At 37.6% G+C, this 15,726-nt stretch overlaps 1 protein-coding gene across 1 annotated transcript; it reads left to right on the plus strand.

Moving 5' to 3' along the window:
- Nucleotides 1-3,484: 3,484 nt before the first annotated feature.
- On the plus strand, nucleotides 3,485-7,518 carry LOC114300098 (zinc finger protein ZOP1-like; the record flags this gene model as incomplete). Its single annotated transcript, XM_082906253.1, has 4 exons — nucleotides 3,485-3,700; nucleotides 5,466-5,580; nucleotides 6,688-6,783; nucleotides 6,896-7,518. Coding segments are annotated over 4 exons (789 nt in total), but the record flags the coding sequence as incomplete, so codon positions are not given.
- Between the last annotated feature and the right edge of the window lie 8,208 nt (nucleotides 7,519-15,726).

Below are 15,726 nucleotides of genomic sequence, written 5' to 3' on the forward strand. Positions count from 1 at the left end.
TAACAAAAGAAACCTATTGTTCTGAGTAACTTGACACACTTGGTATATATGGTCCAAATAGCCCATTTCAACTATTCAAACCTATCTAGGCTTGATTTAATTAGCAATAGCTCAAATAACATGAGCTCAACCAACAATATAAAGCCTAAGACCTCTTAAAATGGCTTGGTATCTACCCAAGGCAAAAACCTCCCCGCATCCCAACCCATTTCAAATGTTGAAGGGTACATTTTGAATTAAATATACTATTATGAAGTTTTGAACTAATTTAAGAAAAGTAATAAAAAGAATTGGACTTTATGGTAATTTGGGGGAAAAAATGATCCTATGTAGTTTTTTTTAACTTATGTAGTACACGGACTTGCTAGAATACCTCATTGGTTCGGGACAAAGCCAAGCCCATACATACAACAAGAGGGAAAGATTCACATTTCATAGTACTTGGGAAATGCAAGTTTGATCAGGATTGGAGAGGAGAGGTGCAAGAAAAATCTCTAAATGGTTTTAGTTGTCTTTGTGCAAGTCGTATGTAGTGAGCACATGAAAAATGATGCATGTGTTTTGTGTCTTAGTTTTTGTTTTTTTTTTTGGTTTTTTTACTTGCCACATCATTAATGGTGGTTTTAATGGTAGAAATTTAGTGATATGTAGCATTCTTGGTGAGCACATATAGTAATGAGGAGGTTCGTGTCTATATGTGTAGTGTGGTGGGTGGCTTATGTATCTTATTTCTTCCATCATCTATGAATCTACTGGAGCTACTCACTTCGATCCATTAACTAAGATTTCAACTGAATACGAAATCATATCTAATGATTACTTTTATGGGGATTTTATCCTTATTCAAGATGTTTGTCATTCCTTTTGGTGGTTAGGGTAGGGTATCTTATTCCTAATTGCATGTGGGCTAGGCTTCGAACATGTGTCTTACAACTATGTCGTAAGAGCGTTGAGACCATAGAATGTTACACAAAAAGTTATTTTTTGTAAAGTATTGTAAATTGTGACATAGCTTGCTTCAAAGAGCCACTTACCCATTATAATAAATTAAGGTTTTAGAGATAAAAATTTAACGATAAAATTATTTTTAGGGATAAAATATTTTCGTTGCTCTAACTGTTATTATTGCATTTTTAGCGACAAATTGGACATTTAATGATGAATTACGATTATTTTGATACCACAATTTGTCTAAAAAAATAAACATTTTTTGGACCAAATTATTGTTTGTAAAAGTATACTTTTTAGCGGCATTTTTTAAATTTTATCGTTCAAAGTCCTTTTTTTGATTTTTTAAGAAGATTTTTTAGTAACTATTCTCACATTGACAGAAATTGATCCCTAAATATATTTTTTTAACAAATTTTTACTTTTAAAGACAAAAAAGTTTGGTCCTTAAAACTTTTATTTATTATAATGACTGTAGTGTTGTCACACAAGATAAGAATGTCACCACACTTCTTTTTTTTTTTAGCAGAAAAGGAATATATATTAATTAGTAGAAGAAACATCCAGGTGAGCCAAACAACTCAAATCCTAGGGGTGTTTAGCAACCCAATTTACAGGTAACCGTGACTTTACACTGGCATGGGCAACCCAGTGTGCAACTCTGTTAAAGGTTCGCCTGGTCCAACAAAAACACAGGAGCCAAGCCTGGGAAATACATCTAGGCCATGTTTGTTTGGGTGGACATAAGCTTGGGATTGGACTAATAGTCCAATAAAATTATTAATCCGATATTTGGTTAAACAATTGAAGTACCGATTAATTATTTTAAACTTGACTATTAGTTAAAATAGGATACATAATCCAACGGATTCGTAGTCTTAGGACTATTAGTCATGGGAATGCTAATCCAGTCCGCCCAAACAAACATGGCCCTAATGTTAAAGAAAACTGCCATGCTGTCCCAAGGGGGCACATTTTCAGAAACACAGAGCTTGATAGCTAGCAAATTGTCACTCTCGACGACCACATTCCTCCAGTTTTGTAGTTTTGCTATAAGGCAAGCCAACCTTATCGCTTGGGCCTCAACTTGGAAGGTGGAGGCAGTATGGGTATTGATAATGTGTCCATCAATAAGTTGCCCTGTCGAGTCACGAAAGACGACGGCTAAGGAAGTTTTGTTGGACTGCTTGCAAAATGCCGTATCACAATTGGCTTTCAGAGAGCTAGGAGGAGGAGGTTGCCAGCTGGTAGGCCTAACTTGTGGAAGAGGAGAACCATTTTGCTCAAGTACAATGTTCTGCTGAAACTGGATATGTTCCTGCCAAGCATGGGCAGCACGAGCTATGGTTTCTATTGGATTAACTGGAGTATGAGTAAAATAAATGCATTCCTAGTCTTCCAGATTTGCCAACCAGTCATGATGAACTGACTTAAAAAAAGGCGCCAACTGGGTATGGATTCAAATAATTCCAACTGTTGACTCATCTAAACTGTTAGATTGCTGACCGTACCCCTTCCAATACGCAGGCTAAGTGGGCTCCCAAACCACACCGTTTGGGTCCAAGGACAGTCAAAAAACAAATGCTCCACTATTTCTAAATCTGAATGACAGATTGGGCACATCCTAGAGGCAAAGCATTTTTATTTGAGGAGGTTGGCCTGGGTAGCTAAAATTTTTTTGCAAGCTTTCCACCAAAAATGTTTAAGCTTGAGAGGTACATCAAGGTGCCAAATCTGTTTCCAGAAGTTGGGTGGGAGCTGGAAGGAAGTTGAAGGACGAGTCTGTTGTTGCGGGTCTTGTAAAGCACGAGCCATAACATATCCCGATTTGACTGAAAAAATTCCAGATTTGGATGGATGCCATACCATTATGTCCTGTTTGTTTTCCATTAAAATAGGGATGAGACTAATAGCCTGTAGTTCCTCCAACGTAACAACCTATTGCAGAACCTCCATCTTCCAACACTTACGATTTGGATCAATAGCATCTGCCACAACATGGATGGATGTATAGAGTGGTTTGACAGTTAATATCACTACAACAAAATAGTCTTTAGAGACGAAAACTAATGACGGAAATAAAATTTCGTCTCCAAATGTACCATTTTTAGAGACAAAAATAAAATTTTGTCACCAATCTAAATCATAAAAAAAAAAAAATTAGGTGATGAAATTATTTTTCGTCATTATTTATATTTTTTTTGTCACCGAAGATTTTCCCGCTAATTTTTCCAGAGGATACCAAAATTTTGAGACTTTTGGTGACAAAAAAATTGGTCACCAATTATAAAATTATTAATGACGAATATATTTTTGTCACCAATAATTTTAATATTTTAATATCATTTAGTGACAAAACTATTTTTGTGGCCAATAGTTTTATCTTTGGTGAAGAAATAATTTTGTCATCAATAAATAATTTAGTTGCTAAATATTTTAAGGGGAAATAAAAATGTATTGGCGCCTATAGGAGCAAATAGATAGCAATCGGTTCTTCTTCTTCTCAAACACACAATAATTTCTCCATCAAACCTAATTTCACACGCACACACCTCATACTCATTCACACACAGTTCCCTTACCGTCGCTGCTACCATTTCATCGATTCACATACATTGCCGCTGTACCGATCGGCTCACCGCCGACAGCCTTTCCTCACTGCCGCCGTTGGTTTCTCCTTCCCTTGCTGCCGATTGTTAGCCCCTCCTTTCCTCACCGCCGCTGCTGTGCCGATCGGCTCACCACCACCGCTGTTAGTCTCTCTCTCTCAATGCTCTTTCTCTGATGAATATAAAACAAAAGAATTGGGTGTGGAAAACATGAAATCACATAGGAATGGCAATGGGGGCAATGGGGTGGATATTAATTCCCCATCCCCATTCCCCTATAATAAATTTTCTCCATTGCCCATTCCCCATTCCCCATTCCCCATGGGTACCACCCTCCCCATTATTTAATGGGTATGGATTTTTCCCTATCCACTTTAATCCCCATTTTTATTTTTTATATTTAATGTTAACAACCATTTTTTTTTTTTTTAAAGGTTCACAACAAAAACTAAATATACCTTCAATATTTTTTCTTTCTTTTTTAATATATTTAATGTTAACAATTTTTTTATTTTTTTTAATTTTTATTTATTTATTTATTTATTTTTAAGGTTCACAACAAAAGTTAAATATACCTTCAATCTTTTTTCTTTCTTTTTTAATATATTTAATGTTAACAACCTTCTTTTTTTTCTTTTTCTTTTTTTATAAAGGTTTTAGCTAAATATACCTTCAATCTTTTTTCTTTCTTTTTTAATATATTTAATGTTAACAACTTATTTATTTATTTATTTTTTATTTTTTTAAGGTTCACAACAAAAGCTAAATATACATTCAATCTTATTTTATTTTATTTGGTTCAACAACAAAATCAAATACACATTAATTAATTAATTAAAAATTTTGTTTTATAATAATCAAATATATAAGTTTGTATTTGATTTTATTGTTGAGCCAAATAAAATAAAAAAAGATTGAATGTATATTTAGCTTTGGTTGTGAATCTTAAAAATTAAAAAAAAAAATAGTTGTGAACCTTAAAAAAAAAAAAAAAAAAAAGATTGGAGGTATATTTAGCTTTGGTTGTGGATCTTAAAAAAAAAAATGGTTGTGAACCTGAAAAAATAAATAAAAAAAAAAAAGAAAAAAGATTGAATGTATATTTAGTTTTGGTTGTGAATCTTTAAAAAAAAAAAACATATGGGGAAATTAGTGGGTACCCATCCCCAACCCATCCCTGTGGATATTTAAAGAATATCACATACCCTACCCATGGATAAGAAAAAAAGGGGAAAACCCATGTATTTGGGTTGGTTCTCCATGGATACCGACAGGGTAGGTTATCCATTGTCATCCCTAAAATCACATGGAAATTTCAATAAACATTCTAAAGATTAGTAAGTGATTCTACACAAAAAAAGTTGAGACCCAAGTCAATCATGAAATGCAACCTGGTTTGCAGAGTAAGGTAGAATTAATTGGTATGTTATCTCTCTTTAGAGTGGTTCCTTATGCCTTTCTGATTATATCATTTTTCAAGGGCTTGAAGTATAATACTAAATTTATTAACAGTGTGATTGTGTTAGTATGCCAGAAAATGCTTTGCATTAACTCCTTTTAAGTATCTATTTATTATGTTGTAATTATATCTTTGAAGCAACATTCCTGGTTTATCTGGCAACTGATAATTTGACAAGTATGTGCCCGACACATTAACTTTCCCCCACTCCACTGCTTCATAGTGGTGTATCTTGGTCATCATACATGAACCAATATAAAGTTCAGAGTGAAAGATGATCTATTGGCTACAGATGCTAATGCATTACTTATAGTGTTTTTATCTTTATTGTTCTCATGTGTTGACCATGTTTATTAATGTATTAATTCTAACTTTTACTCTCATACATTAATTATGTCTCTTTTTTCCTCATATATTAATTATTCTTATCATCCCAATGTCACTGTTAGAAAGCCAACCGTAGTTATCAGAAGGATATATTAGCTTTCCGAGAGGCCAGAGACTCCAATGCCAATGCATTAGTTGCTCAAGAGGATGGTCAGGGGAGTGTGATTTCTGGAGAAGGTAAAAAGTTCACAGTTTGAGTCTTAATTCATGTTTTGGCAACTTGGACACCACATAACCACACTTCATGCCAAAGTATTGAGTATTGTTATAGGTACTTATCTTTGAAATTTTCCTTTTTAAAGATGCCTTTTACCAAACGAGGTCCAGCTTGGAATCTGGATGTTGGAGTTATCTTGCGGCAGCTTGTATGATTATGAATCTCTTTTAGGTAGGCATAGTGCTTTTCTTGTTAAACTAATTGAGCTGCACTTTGAGAAGCTCAAGATCAGCTATCCAAAAAGCTTGTTACAGCTTCTTCTCCAGCAAATGAGCTTGTGAGCTCAACTAATTTTCTGAGTTAGATTATCACTCATCCAAGCTTGACCAATACTGGAATTAACATGACTAGGCTCATGGACAGTTGAGGTAGGCATCATGCAGTTATAATGGCTCAATCCGTAAGAAATTGCCTTTCAAAGAATTCTTTGGGGAGGTAACATTAAGGAACAAAGTTGAATAGAGTTGGATTTTGGAATATGTTATAATTATTAACTTGCATTATCAAGCCCAGGATTGTATGGTTCTTAGGCAGAGATGGATTTCAGATGAAGCTATTAATTAACAGGCTCAATTGTGGTTAAATTTCTTAAAAAACAAAGCTGGATGGGGCTGGTTGAGTGGGAGCATTCTTGAGCTCTAAGCAAATGCAGTCAACCTGTGCTTGATTCTTACAACTCTGATTATTTAAAGCCATATAAGGCACTTTAAAATGGTTTTTCATTCCTTGGGTAGGTGGCCCTTCTAGAACTTGGATTTAATGAATTGTGATTTTAAACAGAGTTTTACAAGTACTGTCTTGATGTGGCTGGATTATAGATGTGCTTGTTTGGTAAAATCTTATTCGTGATTGTAATTTAATGTTTTTCTTTCCCATTCAAATATTGGTATAAATTTGTTTGCCTTTGATTTTGCACTTGATCAGGTTTATTGAGTGGGCTAAATGAAAGTCCTTAACCAGAATCCTAACAAAGAAAGTATTGAATGTTTAACAAGCAAATTGTGAATTTTATTGGTTTTAGTATAGTATTGTTTAACACTAAATGATGTTGCTTTGCATGATGGCAGAGTGGGTGTATGACAACTCTTCAGGCTATTACTGTAATCAAAATAATGGTTGTTTCTATGATCCAAACTCTAGCTTCTACTACACTGATGCTTTAGGTATTGAGTGTACAAATAGATTTACTTGAGTCATTTTTATGTTGCTCCTCCCAAAATATACTTCTTGGTTATGTGTTCTTATAATAGTATTTACTTGTTTGAAATGAAACAGGCAGGTGGGTGACACGAGAAGAGGCATTTGCTGCATCTCGAGCTTCTTCAAATTCAGTTTCAAAAAAGCCCATTTTGAAAAAACCATTGTCAGCTTTAGAGGGTAGATCAGCTTTGGAAAACAAAGGCGCTGCAAAATCTCATAATGGAGCGCTACCTGGGCCAGTTGTTTCTGCGCCTCTGAATCCCAAGAGATCCATTAAAGGTGCTCCTTCATCTGTCACTATTAACAAGAGAAAGAGGCAAGATGAAAAGCCCAAGGTTTTATCTGAAGAGGAAGCAGCTGCACTTAAAAAAAGGGAGGCTGCAAGGAAGAGAGTTGAGGAGAGAGGGAAGTCGTTGCTTGGCCTTTATAGACAATGATTGAATCACTACTGCAAATACTTGTATTATTGTAAGAGGTATGCTTTAACCTGTTTGTTCTTAATTCAAATTGCAATACATTAATTGGTGCATTACCCTTTCAGACAGCTAAAATGTTGGCTATGTGAGAATTGCTGGAATGCTATTTTCTTTCTGACCCTTGTAAGTTGTAACCATTTTCAAGTTCATGGTTTTGGTATCATGGTCCAACTTGTTAGAATGTACCATAGAAAATATAAAATGGTCTTGGTGTCTTGCGAATGCGTGGTTGTACTTTTACTAAAATATGGATTACTCATATACTATCATATACAAAAAGTATTGTGGTTTGAAGTATTGAGTTCATATACAAGTTACACAATACGATCCTTATAGTATTGAGTTCTCTTTTTATGACTTAAATGATAACAATAACATAGATAAAGCAAGAAATGTTTGAATTTGAATTCATTGGGTTTGTAAAAAATGGAGTTTATAATGTGTAGTTTCATCTTTATGTAAATTTTATGTTCTAAAATCATTAGTGTAGTTAAGGTGTTCTCTTCAACATTCAAACGTGTTTTTGTTTTTAGATTCTTTTAAGTTCCCTTGGATTGAGGATTTTGTTGAAAAAACGAGATCACTAAACTTCTGAATGTGATGTTTATGCATGAATTTAAGGTGTAGAAAAAGTATTGCAGTTTGAAAACCAAGTAGAAAAATACACTTTTCTAACATTTAGGATTGAAAATAAGCCATCGGGGAGTCAAAATCGTAAAGCAGCCACGAGAAGGCCTGGGGAACACCTCAAATACTTCGGGAGGGTCCAATGTAAGTTGTGGAAACATACGGAACTACTACTGGACTCCCAGTTTGCAAACTAAGTAGAAAAATGCACTTTTCCAACACTTAGGCTTGAAAATATGCAATCGGGCTCCAAAATCGTGAAACAGCCACGAGAAGGCTCGAGGAACACCTCCGTAGGGACCGATGTAAGTTGTGGAAACTTGTGGAACTAGCACGGGACTCCTTGTTTGAAAATTAGTAAAAAAATACACTTTTTCAACACTTAGGCTTGAAAATAGGCAATCGGGGGGCCAAAATCGTGTAACAGTCACAAGAAGGCCAAGTGAACACCCTAAACACCTCAAGAGGGACCAATGTGAGTTGTGAAAGCTTACAGAACTAGCACGTGACTCCCGGTTGAAAACTAAGTCAAAAAATGTATTTTTCCAACACTTAAGCTTTAAAATAGGCCATCGGAGGGCCAAAATCGTGTAACAGCCACGAGACGGCCCAGGTAACACCTCAAACACCTCGGGAGGGATCAATGTGAGTTCTGAAAACTCACGGAACTAGCATGGGACTCCCGGTTTGAAAACTAAGTCCAAAAATGTACTTTTTCACACTTAAGCTTGAAAATTGGCCATAGGAGGCCAAAATCGCACAACAGCCACAAGACGGCCCGGGAAACATATCAAACACGTCGAGAGGGACTAATGTGAGTTGTGGAAACTTACGGAACTAGCACGGAACTCCCGATTTGAAAACTAAATCCAAAAATACACTTTTTCACACTTCAACTTAAAAAGTAGACCATCGGAGGTCAAAATCGTGCAACAACCACAAGACGGCCCGGGGAACACGTCAAACACCTCGGGAGGGACCAATGTGAGTTGTGAAAACTTACGGAACTAGCACGGGACTCCCGGTTTAAAAACTAAGTCAAAAAATGCACTTTTTCACAATTAAGCTTGAAAAGTAGGCCATCATAGGCCAAAATCATGCAACAACCATGAGATGGCCCGAGGAACACCTCAAACACCTCAAGAGGGACCAATGTGAGTTGTGGAAACTTGCGGAACTAGCACGGGACTCTCGGTTTGAAAAGTAAGTCCAAAATTGTACTTTTTCACACTTAAGCTTGAAAATAGGACACCGGAGGCCAAATCGTGCAACAGCCACGAGACGGCCCGGGGAACACGTCAAACACATCGGGAGGGACCAATGTGAGTTGTGAAAACTTACGGAACTAATACGGGACTCCCGGTTTGAAAACTAAGTCCAAAATGCACTTTTTTACACTTCAGCTTGAAAAGTAGGCCATCAGAGGCCAAAATCGTGCAACAACCATGAGACGACCCGGGGAACACGTCAAACACCTCAGGAGGGACCAATGTAAGTTGTGGAAACTTACGGAACTAGTGCGGCACCTCAGGAGGGACCAATGTAAGTTGTGAAAACTTACGGAACTAGTGCGGGACTCCCGGTTTGAAAACTAAGTCCAAAATTGCACTTTTTCACACTTAAGCTTGAAAATAGGCCATCGGAGGCCAAAATCGTGCAACAGCAACGAGACGGCCTGGGGAACACCTCAAACACCTCGGGAGAGATCAATGTGAGTTTTGAAAACTTACGGAACTAACACGGTCCTCCCGGTTTGAAAACTAAGTTCAAAATTGCACTTTTTCACACTTAAGCTTCAAAATAGGCCACCGGAGGCCAAAATCGTGCAACAGCCACGAGACGGCCCAGGGAACACGTCAAACACGTCAAGAGGGACGAATATGAGTTATGGAAACTTACGGAACTAACACAGGCTCCCGGTTTGATAACTAAGTCCAAAAATGTAATTTTTCACACTTAAGTTTGAAAAGTAGGCCATCGGAGGCCAAAATCGTGCAACAGCAACGAGACGGCTCAAGGAACACGTCAAGCACCTCAGGAGGGACCAATGTGAGTTATGAAAACTTACGGAACTAGCACGGGCCTCCCGATTTGAAAATTAAGTTCAAAATTGCATTTTTTCACACTTAAACTTCAAAATAGACCACCGGAGGCCAAAATCGTGCAACAGCCACAAGACGGCCCAGGGAACACCTCAAACACGTCGGGAGGGACCAATATGAGTTGTGGAAACTTAAGGAACTAGCACGGAACTCCGGATTTGAAAAGAACACCTCAAACACGTCGGGAGGGACCAATATGAGTTGTGGAAACTTAAGGAACTAGCACGGAACTCCGGATTTGAAAACTAAGTCCAAAAATGCACTTTTTTACACTTAAGCTTCAAAATAGGCCACCGGAGGCCAAAATTGTGCAACAACCACGAGACGGCCTGAGGAACACATCAAACACGTCGGGATGGACCAATGTGAGTTGTGGAAACTTACGGAACAAACACGGAACTCCCGGTTTGAAAACTAAGTCCAAAAATGTACTTTTTCGCACTTAAGCTTGAAAAGTAAGCCATCGGAGGCCAAAATCATGCAACAGCGATGAGACGGCCCGGGGAACACCTCAAACACGTCGGGAGAGACTAATGTGAGTTATGGAAACTTACGGAACTAGCACGGGACTCCCAATTTGAAAAGTAAGTCGAAAATTGCACTTTTTCACACTTAAGCTTCAAAATAGGTCACCGGAGGCCAAAATCGTGCAACAGCCACGAGACGGCCTGGGGAACACGTCAAACACATCAGGAGGGACCAATGTGAGTTTTGAAAATTTACGGAACTAGCACGGGACTCCCGGTTTGAAAACTAAGTCCAAAATTGTACTTTTTTCACACTTAAGCTTCAAAATAGGCCACCAGAGGCCAAAATCGTGCAACAGCCACGAGACGGCCCAGGGAACACGTCAAACACATTGGGAGGGACCAATGTGAGTTGTGAAAACTTACGGAACTAACACGGGACTCCCGGTTTGAAAATTAAGTCCAAAAATGCACTTTTTCACACTTTAGCTTGAAAAGTAGGCCATCATAGGCCAAAATCGTGCAACAACCACGAGACGACCCGGGGAACATGTCAAACACCTCAGAAGGGACCAATGTGAGTTGTGGAAACTTACAGAACTAGTACAGAACTCCCGGTTTGAAAACTAAGTCCAAAATTGCACTTTTTCACACTTAAGCTTGAAAATAGGCCATCGGAGGCCAAAATCGTGCAACAGCCACGAGACGGCCCGGGGAACATGTCAAACATGTCGGGAGGGACCAATGTGAGTTATGGAAACTTACGGAACTAGCACGGGACTCCCGGTTTGAAAACTAATTTGAAAAATGTATGTTAAATTGTATATTTTATGAATAAGATAATAATTGTCTAACTTTTATTTTTATTTTTTTTTGTGTTTCTTTTTTTTTTTTTGCAGATTCGAGATTTGATATGGACATGTTTGGTAATTTAGAGGGCAGATGGTAGCTCATTTTATGTTTTTGTTCATATTACCTTATATGTATTTTGGTTGTGTTGTAAATTTTATATTTTTGTTGGTATTACAGGGCATGTTTGGTAATCCGCCCATGATATTTTATTTTTGTTGATATTAGTAGGCATGTTTTTTGTTGGATATTAGGAGATGTGTTTGGCAATCCGCATGCGGTTGATATTATATTTTTGTGGATATTAGTAGACGTTTTTATAATCCACATGCAGTTCATATTGTATTTTTGTGGATAGTGCTGAAATTCGATTGTAATGTTTATGAAAATGAACAGATTTTTGTATTGATTGTAATAGATATTTTATTGAATAGGTTATTGAAATGCGCAGGGAATTGTTACTAAAAGGAAAAAAATTCGGAAGAAAATAGTACCTTCATTTTCAAATTTTTTAATTTTTATTAGTATCGAAATAAAAAATGTCGCTATTAGTTTTCAAAAAACATGACGAATAATTTTGTCACTAATGATATAGTATGAAACAAATAATTTCGTTACATTTGTTGAATATTTCGTCTCTAAATTTAAATATTTGGTGACAAAATGTTTTTGTCATTGAATAATTTTCTTTTTTGCTTATTTTAGTGACAGTTTTTTTTGTCATCTTAATCCATATTATTGGTGAGAAAAACTTTCATCACTAAAATATATTCGGTGACGAAATATTTCGTCGCCAAAAATAATTAAAATAAAATAATATTTAACTTTGGTGACGAAATTAATGTTTTAAAGGACAAAAAATTCAACATTTGGAGACGAAACATTTCGTCGCCAAAAATGAAAAATAGGTGACGAAACTATTTTTCGTCACCAGGCACTTTCAGCGACGACGTATAGGCCACGAACGTGGTGACAAATGTTTTTCGTCGCAGATTGCTTTAGTGACGAAAATTTGATGTTTGGAGACAAAATCAGTCTGTCACCAAAGGTTTTTTTTGTTATAGTGTATCTTAAAACAACGGGCCGACGGTATCCACTTATCCTCCCAAAAGTTAACATATTGGTTATTATGAATTTTCCATCTGGTGCCCCTTAGAAGTAAGTCTCTACCTTTTAACAGACTTGTCCATGCCCATAATGGCCGAGTGCCTCTAGTGGCAATCATGAAATTTGATTGAGGAAAATATGAACCCTTGAAAATTTTGGCCCAATAGGAGAAAGGGTTTTGAAGCAATCGCCATCCTTGGCGAGCCAACATAGCTTGGTTGAAAGCCTTAAAGTCTTGAAAACCCATACCCCCAACAGCTTTTGAAGTTGTCATGGAGTCCTAGCAAGCCTAGTGAATACCTCTACTCTCCGGGTTTCCTTTCCACCAGAAATTTCGAATGTAAGCATTTAGCTTGTTATAGAAACATTGAGGAAAAAAGAAACAAGCCATGGCATATGAAGGGATGGCATGTGCCACTGCCTTAATCAAAGTTTCACGCCCGATAGGGAAAAGAAGCTTGCTCTTCCATCCTTGCAATTTGGAGAGCACCCTCTCAATCAAAAATCCAAACACAGCAGCCTTGGATCTACTCCAGAGAGTAGGTATACCTAAGTATTTTGCAGTTGGGTCCACCTCAAAAATCCCCAAAGTCGAACAAATAGCCCCCCTTACCTCTATGCTAGCATTGGTCGAGAAGATGAGACCAGATTTATCAAAATTCAAGACTTGTCCCGATGCCTCACTAAAGATTCTCAAAATTTCCAGCAAAGCTTGGCATTCCCTTTGCTCGCCTTGAAGAAAAAGAATAGCATCATCAGCAAAGAATAGATGCGATAAGATGGGACAAGTACCCCTCATCCGTAGGCCTGAGATATGTCTCTGGTAGAGGCTCCGAAGCAATAATTTAGACAAAACATCAGCCACAAGAAAAAAGAGGTATGGGGAAAGAGGGTCGCCTTGGCGGAGACCATAAGAAGGAGAAATAGATGCATGCTTTGCCTCGTTCGCAAAAATGGAGAATTGAACTGTAGTGACACATTGCATGACCCACTGAATCCATCGCCAGTTAAACCCCAATTTATGAAGGACTGCTTCCAGGAAATCCCATTGGATTTGATAATATGCCTTGTTAAAGTCAAGTTTCAAGGCAATATCCACTCTCATCCCTCTCCTCTTGTGCCTGAGGAAACGGAAAGCTTCGTAAGCCACTAAGATATTATCCTAGATCAGTCATCCCGACACAAATGCCAATTGATTAGGGGTGATAATACTGCGAAGAACGTGTTTTAGATGATTAGCCAGCACTTTGGTGATGATTTTCATAGAAAAGTTACATAAACTTATGGGTCGGTACTGTGTAAGTTTTGCTGGGGCAACAACTTTGGGAATTAACACTAGATTGGTATGATTCAATTGTCAGAGCACAAAGTCGCCATTGAAAAAGCTTTTAATTGCTACACACACATCTTTCCCTACCACCTCCCAATGTTTATGATAGAAAATTCCAGAAAAACCATCGGGTCCGGGGGCTTTTAATGCCCCCCAGCTGAAAGGTTGCCACCTTAATTTCATCATCAGTCACGAATCTAGTGAGAGCTCTATTCATATCCACAGTAACTGTAGTGTGAACCACCTCCAGGGCGGCACTTAAATCCCTGCTTGGTAAGGCTTGATAGAACTAATTAATCCTTGACCGTTGGTGTTAGAACATTTCTTCTCTCAATAAAACTTCCTTAATATCAGCTTGCAAAGATTGGATAAGACCTAAATTGTCATTGAAAAAAGGAAGCATTTGGACTTCCAAGAGTTTAGCTTTAAGGTTTGCAAGCTTGATGCGATTATCCCCGAACTCAGTCTTGCTCCAAGAAGAGAGACCATGTTAACATGATTTGAGTTTGTGGACAAAGTTGTACATAGCCGAACCTACTGTAGAATGTAACCAATTGGACTTGATAACTACACAGTTCAAATTTGTGGTCCACATTGACTCAAACTTTAACAAGCGTGGTGTTTTCTTTAAAGGAACATAACACTGAAGGAGTAAGGGGCAATGGTCGGAACCAATTAAGACTTCATGAAGAACTTGTGCATAGGAAAAGTTTTGCCTACATTCCACTGAAGCTAAGGCTTTATCAAGTCTTTCTTGAACATTGTGAATACCAACTTCATTGTTTGTCCAGGTATACGGATGACCCTTAAACTCTAGGTCCATAAGTTTGCACTCAGAAAGCAAATCCTGAAAGTGCTGAATTCTAGAAAAGTTATAGCCCACTACTCCTTGCTTCTCTTGTATGCTTCCAACCTCATTAAAGTCCCCTAAATAGACCCAAGGTGTCACGACCCAAACCCACCCCTATGGGTTTAGTACCGTAACCGACCAGTAATCCGTGATTACCGAAGGCCTGCTTAACAGTAATACAGAGTACAGGGGCTGGCGGAAGCCAAAACAGTAAAAGAAAGATGTCCAATGAGCTGTGTCAGTCTGTATGCAAAAAGACTTATCATAACATATTCGCATTTGAAACCAAAAACAGTATGTACATGCATCATATACAGGCATACAGGTTAGGGACCAAATCCCTACCATAACAGTACAATACAAGTCTATACAGTCTATACAGAACATAAATAGGAAGGGGGAATCTAAAACACCCCAAAGCAGCCTTGGCTTGGCAGCACTTGGAACCTCGCAGTGAGGCACAGTGGTTGGCTTGACCAAAAAGGGAGTTTAACCCAACGCTCCTAGCTTCAATCCGGTGCCTGGACACCTACATATATATATAAACAGTGAGCTAAAGCCCAGTGAATAACATATGCGTAGAGAGGTTAAGAATGAATGTCCTTTCAGTTTGTAAAACAGTCAGTTATAATAGTATATCAGTCATTCAGTCTGTGGCTCATATTTCATGCCATAACAGTCATTTATAAACTATAATAGTCATATGTGGTACATCCAATAGCAACAATATAGTAGGTCTTAACAGACCAAACAGTCAGTTGATGGCCATCATATCAGTAAACAGTAGTGGTTCCAACATAGGAACCAACAGAGATCTCTATAACAGTAGCAGTAACAGTACAGTAACAGTAATTGCTAAGGATGCCACGAATACAGTTCGCAAATAGGACAAACATTCATTCAGTAAGAAATATCGTTTCAGAAAGCAGTACAGTTGATTGTTCAGAAAGTATTCATGATTGAACATATCTTTACAACATTGTTACTCACAAAGTTCTGGGCTACAGATAGGCTAGTAAGCATCCTCAGATGCCAACCCTACACAGTTACAGGATGAACACACACTAAGTTGCACATTTAGGAAAACAATAACTTAGT

The sequence above is a fragment of the Camellia sinensis genome, chromosome 2 (genome assembly GCF_055761805.1).
Source record: "Camellia sinensis isolate YWXY chromosome 2, ASM5576180v1, whole genome shotgun sequence".
Taxonomy (NCBI): domain Eukaryota; kingdom Viridiplantae; phylum Streptophyta; class Magnoliopsida; order Ericales; family Theaceae; genus Camellia; species Camellia sinensis.